This window comes from Apis florea, unplaced genomic scaffold (assembly GCF_048593485.1).
Source record: "Apis florea isolate Af1SG1 unplaced genomic scaffold, ASM4859348v1 contig_3772_pilon, whole genome shotgun sequence".
NCBI classification, from domain to species: Eukaryota; Metazoa; Arthropoda; class Insecta; order Hymenoptera; family Apidae; genus Apis; species Apis florea.
The window spans coordinates 2,580,698-2,589,025 of record NW_028256845.1 but is presented as its reverse complement, the minus strand read 5'-3'; the positions used below and the strand labels follow the sequence as shown (position 1 = coordinate 2,589,025).

The window sequence follows — 8,328 nt, the reverse complement described above, 5'->3', positions numbered from 1 at the left end:
GAAACAAAACGCAATGGGTTCGGTTTTCGCAACTTCGAACCGCGATATACGCGTTTACAAATTCGGATAAACGCGAACTGTAACTATTCCTCGAGAGCAAGCAGAGCGAGAGGAAACAACGATGGACGACACGATTGGGACGTCGTACAGCCAGTTGGCCCACGCGCGACACCGAGCTAATTATTATAATCCCCACGACAAGGACGCCGCATTAAAAACTAATATCCCTGATGGGAGGTTGGAATTAATCATCCGCCGTGGAACTAGACGTATCCAGTGACCCACTGAGACCGTGGACACGGTCCAGAAATAAGTAACTTCGCGAAAGGCCATCGGTCTCCGCAACGGCCGGCAAATATGGCCGACTTGTGAATTGAAACGTGGCGAGTTTGTTGACCTGGAAAAGGTATGCGCGGCCGTCGGTGATTAATGGCCAACACCCGCGATATTATCGTCCAACGGATTTTTATTTATCCCCGCAGCAGCCGATGCACTTTTCAATCGCGAGACGCTTCTTCTCCTCCTCCTCCTCTCGTTTCGAGAGATAACAACACGCTCGTGACACTTTTGGCAAACAGCGTGTCCGTTCTTAAACCGTATTATCGCGTATATACCGCGAGACAGATATAAATTATTCTTCGCGCGATACCTCGAATATTAACCGTTTCAATTTTGGAATGATGGATATTGGACGAAATTCACCTTCCCTCGATGAAATATTTTTATCACATCGAAAAAGTTCAATCAAGATATTTAATTCATACTTTCGAAATTTCAAATTTTCCGGCTTTTCGATCGAAAGATAATACAATATGCCCGGTAATAAAATAAAGTATGCACGAACCCGGCAACCGTTTAAAATTGCTTTTTCGAAAAAAATATAAAACGTCCATTGAGGAATTCTTTTTTTTTTTTCTCCCTCTCCCATTCCGGTTTCAATATTATCGCGCATTTTGTATATCGTTGCGACCCGGTTAAATTTCGAATCGTTCGTCGCAACGACAACGGAAACAGCACCGGCGACGTTGTCCACGAGATTAAAATTCCTTCGGCGAGAAAGTCGTAAAAGCGTACGCTAATTTCCGGGGACGTATATATGTAGGATCGCGCCGCAACGCGAGATAACGATCGCGATAACCGATTATACGTCTGAATTATGAAGGAAGTTTCAAACTGCCCCGCCTTCATTGGCAAATGCAATTAATTAACGAGAAACCGCCCGCTTATGAATTATTCGCCCTCTCGATGGCTCATCCCACTCCCACCCCTTCTCTCGCTCTCTCCTTCCTTTGGTTCCCATGTTCGAAACGCTGAATGTCGAACGAGAGATTGAAATCGAAACTGGCGTGAAAAGATAAACGTCCCGTTGAAATACGGGAAATAGAAGAAATCGTTATTCTCTAAAACAGAAAAGAAAACCTGTATTACTCACGGATCGTTATAACGTCGCATTCAATTATCCAGAATGCCTGATGCTGCATTAGCGGAGGCAATCGAATTACCAACTCGTGCCTCTACCGAGACCTATTAACCTAAAACCAGTCCCTTTCGTTGAACTGTAAGATTTCGAGTACGAGTTATCGATTGGTCGCGACAAGATTAATAATCTATGTACCGTGCCGCTTTCCACACAGTTGGAAACTGCCTCGTGTCCCACGTGAACCAATGATACCGGGTACAGCAATTAGATCGAGATGCCTCGTGACCCTTATTTATTCAAACAAGTTTGCTCGAATCCAGCATCTGATCTTCCCCGCGATATCGCGTTCCTCGACTCGCGCAACGGGATAGAATCGAATTTAAAAATCGTCTCGAACCGTTCACAAGCGGCTCCCTATTTCGTCTAAAGCGTCGCCGGCTTTCGATCGAGCAGGAAAAAAGAGGCATCGTGGCATAGATAGCTTTAGTGTCCAAGTCTGTTTAGAAATTTATCCCATTCGTTCAAGGTGTCGACGAGAAGCGGATAACGGGTATTGTTTTCCACTTTTTCGTTCGGTCGATCCGCGGTTCAAACCCACCCTCCGTTCAAAGGCCAAAAGTTATTAACATCTAGATTTTTCTTGGCCAGAACTCATTACACGTCCTGCAAGAATCCTGACAGTTTTCGACGTCGGGATTGGATTAGACGTTGGCAGCTCGTTACCCGCCCTTATCGACCTTCTCCGCCGTACCATTGTACGGGCTTGTATTAATTAAGAAGAAAAAAAAGAAAGGAAAAGAAAAAAATGAAAATCTACTCGGGCTGTCCGACGCACGGACATCGTATAATCCCTTTTCCTGGAATATCAGGAGAGGGGGAAGGGTTCAACTACGGCTCGGCTCATCGGTTTCCGATTTTCTCATCGAGACCTGCCTCGTTCTTAAAAACGAGCTCTCCTTTGTTACGAGGCGAAAATTAACGCGTAATTTCCATAAAATTTCTGCACGAATTTATCTAAGAAATTTAGAATTTAGAAACGCGTTCGTTCGACGCAAAATAATTTTTTTCCTTCCCTTCGTTACCGGAAGTGGTTGCATCAGAACGTTAATAAGCCCCGGACATTATCCCCCATCCTTGGCCGAGAAAACGGGGGAAGCCGCAAAGGTGACACCTCGACGGGGCCGCATCTGGCCGCCAATTTATCGAAAGGAAGACTAATGATGGCCGGGAGCGAATGGCGGAACAGCTCGGGCGGCGAACCGCAGTGACAGATACCAGGGTCGGTGGATCGATCGTTTCGAAGCGAAATAAAATATTCCTCGGCTGGCGCACGGCCGGTAATTACGAAGTGGCGAAAGAAAAATACCGCGCGCCATTATTGGAGGAGCGGGTCGCGCCGCGAGAACATCGGGTCGGGGAAGAGAAAAAAGAAGAGAAGAGAAGAAAAAGGAAGGGGGTTGGGAAGAAGGGCGAAAACCGCCTGGAAGAGGAATTACCCGAGATAACTGAGAACGTGGAACGAATGAAAGGAAGGGAGGAGGAAACCTGTGTTCGAAGCGAGGGTGGAAAAAGGAAGGAGCTCGCGTGCCCTGGTGCAAGTTCGTTTTAGCTTCCGGCCGCTTGCATGCTTCGAATCCACTTGTATCGGCCACCAGCCGCAGGAACTCGATTCGTGGAGGTTCGATTAGGTCGACTTCCTTTCGAGATACGCGTGTCTATAGGGGTACGCGTACACGTGGCCGTTGCGCAAGTCGTTCAGAATTCGCGAAAGCTAATCGCGATGCTTGAATTAATTCCCTCGACTGGAAATGGCTTCACACGTCGCCGTTACTTCGAAGAGGTTAACGCATCGCGCTTGGAAATGGCCGTTTTTCTTCGTTGATGTAATAATAAATTCGTGTACGTGGTTGTTCATTATTTCGATTATTGCTCCTAGAACGACGTAACGAGTAATTAGTAATAATTTTCATAATTATTATACTTACTTTCGATCCTTATATATATATATATATACACTTACGTTCTCTGATCCTTAACGAGAATGCTTTATTGAAAAGGATCGTCGAAGCGATTCGGGCGATTTCAAGGAAGAAATCCGGCAAAGTACGTGTCGACGAAAGCGGAGCCGCTTTTTTATGATACTTCGAGCAGGACTAGTTAAGTTAAATAATGAATGAAGATCGGCCCGGTCAGTCTGTTAGGGGTTGGAACGGGGTACCGAGTCACTTTGATGTCTGGCGGCAGCCACCGATTATGGAATCAATTATTGCACGCCACTCTCTTTCGTTCTGCGTCCCTTTTTCGATGGCGAACCAGGCGGCTCGCCTTTCAGTCTCGTGTCGAATTCAGCCCCTCTTCCTCCCTTCCTCCAAAATCCTGCGAGCCACCAAAAATCTCTCACTCTCTCTCTCTCTCTCTCTCTCTCTCTCTTTTGTTCTCTGTCTTGGTCGCGTCAGCACGAAAAAAAAGAAGAGTTATTCCGTACAGGAAGAAATCGCTCGGCCGAAAGCAGTCACGGAGGATCGATTCCACGAAAGGTCAAACCAATCCAGGTTAAGATCCACCCGCGTGTACAAGAATGCCGCTATTATCGTTATATAATCTACGCCAATTACCATCAGCGAGGATAGCAAGAGTATCGCGGAAACGGGATCCCAACTCTCAGTACGTGGTTATTTCCTTGGATCACGAGCCCTCGATTCAGCTCCGGCCCCCAAGCTTAACGGCACAAACCGTGTGATTTCGTTAAAAATATCGATACGCAGTAAGGGGATAATTAGATCGAAAAATAAAGTACTTGCTCGAACAACAGTTTCCATTCGAGGAGGATTTGGACAAGTGATAAAGACGAGGATAGAGAGTGGAACGCTCGATGCTCGAACGATGGGCGACGATGGGCGACAATTATTATCGAAAATCGTTAACTTTATTATATAAGTAATCAGTGCAGTCTCTTGTACAAAAACGAACGTTTGTACTGATCGGTAAGCGAGTACAAACAATCGTCGGGTATATAATACTGACGCGAGAAATAGATTGTCCGTTAACATTGGCTTTTGTTCTTCTTGCTCTCCTTGATAGAAATTACGTAACGTTGCGCGACATTCAAAGGTGGCGAGTATCCGTCCGCGTATGTCGCGTCCTCGAACAAGACTTCGTATTCCTCGGTGGCTGTGGTAGGCAATTGATTCACCACTGCTTTGTAGAAGCAGGTCGTTTGAGGATACAACGCCATCACGATAGACCCTTTGGGGAAGAGAGCGTGGGGATCCGTTTCTGGATTAGCCCTCATCAATGGAAGAGGCACCACTCTTCGTCTCGACAACGTGTGCCTGTCCTTTTGTTCCTCGTCGATGTCGTCCACTTCGTATTTGTTCGTCGTCGGATTGAACTGCACCACTTCGGCCAAGATCCAGTTTTCCTCTTCCTCCGAACCTTTAACCAGGGCTGCGACCATGTCTCCCATTTTCGCGATATACGTAGGCTCCGCTGGGATCGCTCCGCAAAGGGGGGGTGGTTTCGCCCCCGGTGTTTTGCCCACGTACAGAGGGAGCGTCTGTGCGGTGCTCAGCAGCATCTTCATTAGCGCACCTCGGCGAATGGTTTCTTTGTTCCCCGCATTCCGCGCCTGTATCCGCCGCTCGTTCCTAATTGCTCGAATCTCGTTGATTTTCCCCAAAGCTTTACGCAATATCTCCTCCTCCTGTTGGGAATCGCCTATTGCCGCGTTGTAGAGATTCTTCAATTTCTGCTGGTAATAGGGGGACACTTTGTCTTCCGGGGTCACCTTCTCGTAAGTCTTTATAATGTTGTTCAGATTGTGCTCCGAACGTACCCGTTGCGTTTCGATTTCGTGTACCAGGTGGTATAAGTTCTTCAATCGTTCCTGTATCTGGCTGGCCGCAGCATCCGCTGTGAACGGCATTTTCAATTATTTCGATCCGAAACGAAGTTACGCGCAACGTTTTATTTATGTTTTCATTTTCTGCCTATGGATAGGTAATCTGTGAACGAAAATGCGTGAAACTGTTGTTATTTTGTGTTTAGTAATGAATATAGTTTAATATAAATTACGCATTTATTATTTATATACGTGTATCAAGTTATACGTATATAAATAATATTTCGTAATGTGCCGAGATACCGCCGAAGAGGTTAAATGAATCGTAACGAAAAAGAAATGTGAAAAAAAATTTCCCGCTCCGGGAGGAGGTTTGAACTCGCGACGTTTATGGTTGAATCTCGACATAACACGCGATGAGCTACAACACGACCATATGTCGATATTTTATCTATGAAACTCTAATGATACGTTAGACACATAATAAATAGCTTATTAACGAATATTAATCCGAATAAATGTCACTATGAAATTATCGCTCGACGACAGAAACTTACAAAAACGAACTAATTTCTTCGCGTAATTAATGATAGAGGAACCGGTCAAACGGCCAGGTTGATGGATCGATAAAAGCACGCTTGAACATGATCGTTAGAGAAAAATATAAACGAGTTACGTACCTCATTTCACACAAGATAATTCGATGTGTCAATTGGTCGAAGAAAATCGTTGAATACTCGCCTTTCTAACACGAAGTTACAGGCGGCACTAACCAACTCAACGTCGCACAATCGACTGCGGCCACGCTTCTGCGCCATACTGCTTCTCCCACCATCTATGTTGCGATCTTGGCTAAGGTGGTGCTGCCACCTCCCGGCAAATGCTCCAACTATCCAAGTGGCAATAATTTTGTCCATTTCAACGTATAATCTCTATCTCGTTGAAATTTCTCGTTAATGATTTATGAATTATATGAAATGTATTGTTAAGCTCGTGCACGTGAAATTGCGCGTTATAAAATGAAATATAAACGTGTACAACGTGGGATTAACAATATGATTTTACAAATTGACAACACGAGCAATGGTTATTCGTGATGCACGAAAACAAGGTGCTCGAAATAAATATAACATTATTGCAGATTTTCCATGGATATTCCAACAAACGGAACCGAGAAATTGCAACGTTTTACGAATATTTCTATTTACATGCAGTTTGCTACAAATCCGTACAAAGGGGGCTTGGTAAAATCTACTATAATTTCATCTTCTATCCGTTGTAACATCAGTACCTATCTCAAGAATATAAAGTGGATCTTTCGTTGTTTTCCGCAGTTGGCGCAGAATTGTTTGAAAATTTTAATAAAAAAGCGCAAGATTTCCTGTGAAAAATACAAACATCCGCAGAGATATTGCATTCTTCGTTCAACGTTCTAAATTTTTGTAAATCTAAGAAGTTTCCACGCGCGAATTCATTTTCTTTAGTGAACTCCATTTTCGAATTTATATTTCTCTCATGTTCGATTTATATTAATATTCATCCTACACTCTGCGAAATCAGATCAATAAATTAAACCCGAAACTATCGCTGCAATTGAGCTGCATATCCTCGAGAAAAATAATCAATTTCAATATTTTATACATTCACCGATCGATGCGTAAATCATCGAGCGCGGAAAAGCTCTCTAGCTCGTTCTTGTTAGCTCGCGGATGATGTACCGCCTCGATACCGATCCGATCGTTACACATCAGAGGCGGTGTGCATCATCGCTAACGGCCGATAGCGACGCGTTTCGCGTTCCTTCGTCGAGAATCTCATGAACACTGGCGCAAGAAAACGATCGCTGCGTTCCACCGTGACCGCACTATAAACGCAAGGTAGTCGAGTTCTTACGAACTCCGTGACCTATTCGCAATGAGATGCGTGTCACGCGTGCCAGTGGCGCGTACGTGGCCCTTGCGCACGCACGTCAACCTGAAATCGTTGCCGATTCAACCTGTTCCCAAGCGGCGCGAACAATGCGCCCCAGGTCGCGTGGGTTGGAACCTTGTTTTCTTATTTTGGAAAATTTACATTGCGGTATCGTTGGTGCGGTCGCCTGAATAAAGATCAGGCAGAAGAGAATAGATTCGTGGATACGCACAGGCGGTATGATAATAAGAAAGCGAGTAAAGTACGATCGATTGGATTGGAAAAATTAAAGAGGATCGTATTTTTAAATACGAAGTTTGTAAATTTAAATATAAAAATAGAATTTTTTTTTCCCCTCTCTCGTTTCTCTATTTTTGACACAGGTAAATGCAACGATTGATGTGTTGCGTATTGTATTATAGCAGCTATAAGTATTCTTTCCCAGATAGTTGCAATAATGATTAGGTGACACGGCACGATACAGGACAAAAGGGCTATACACAGGGGCGATACGTTATTTATACCTGGTCGCTTCTATAGAACAGAAGCCATTGTTCGCTTCCGTACAAAAATAACACCGATCATTTCTGCGCACACCGTATTATTTAAAGTATTTTCAACGTCCGACGAAACGTGGCTGTTAAAAATAAAAAAAAAAAAATTTAAAAAAGGATCATAATCGCCGGATAAAAAAATTCATTTGCGACGATGACTTTGACGCATGGAATACGTTAACTCTCCAAACATCATAGTCACGAGTTTCTTAAGAAATTCTCTCTCTTTCTCCCTCTCTCTCTCTCTCTCCCTCTCCTTCCATCTGACTTATAATTATTACTCTCTTGATTTATCTCTCCACCACGTCCATTTGTAATGAAACGCCGGGAACAAATTATTTGCTCGTAAACGGAGAAAACAATAAATGATCCGACTTTATTATTACTGGATATTAAACTCTAATAGATTATCCCGGATTCGGTTGATCGATAGCGTCTGTCTTTTAACTCTCGCGTAATATTAATTCCATTTTATCGCTGGCACCATTTTCCCACATATGACGATCACGTTTCATTGAGCTCACGTCTTATATATGTGTATACATGTATAATTCTCTCGCACCGTACGAGAGAGAAACGTAAGAGAATCCATCTTGCCTCCC

The 8,328-nt window shown here is 44.1% G+C and overlaps 1 protein-coding gene across 2 annotated transcripts; it reads right to left on the bottom strand.

Moving 5' to 3' along the window:
* Positions 1–4,324: 4,324 nt before the first annotated feature.
* On the bottom strand, positions 4,325–7,955 carry Sgf29 (SAGA-associated factor 29). 2 transcript variants are annotated; one of them, XM_012483298.3, is made up of 2 exons: positions 5,942–7,955; positions 4,325–5,424 (listed from the first exon to the last, which is right to left on the bottom strand). In XM_012483298.3, the coding sequence occupies exon 2, from the start codon at positions 5,343–5,345 to the stop codon at positions 4,464–4,466; it is 882 nt and encodes a 293-aa protein (XP_012338752.1). In that variant the 5' UTR covers positions 5,346–5,424; positions 5,942–7,955; the 3' UTR covers positions 4,325–4,463. The 2 variants fall into 2 exon arrangements, with proteins under 2 accessions (XP_012338752.1, XP_086771477.1); XM_086915351.1 differs by having other exon boundaries at positions 5,819–5,954.
* Between the last annotated feature and the right edge of the window lie 373 nt (positions 7,956–8,328).

Coding starts and splice junctions, on each gene's coding strand:
- Sgf29 (XM_012483298.3), bottom strand. CDS start 5,345: ATGCCGTTCACAGCGGATGCTGCGGCCAGCCAGATACAGGAACGATTG.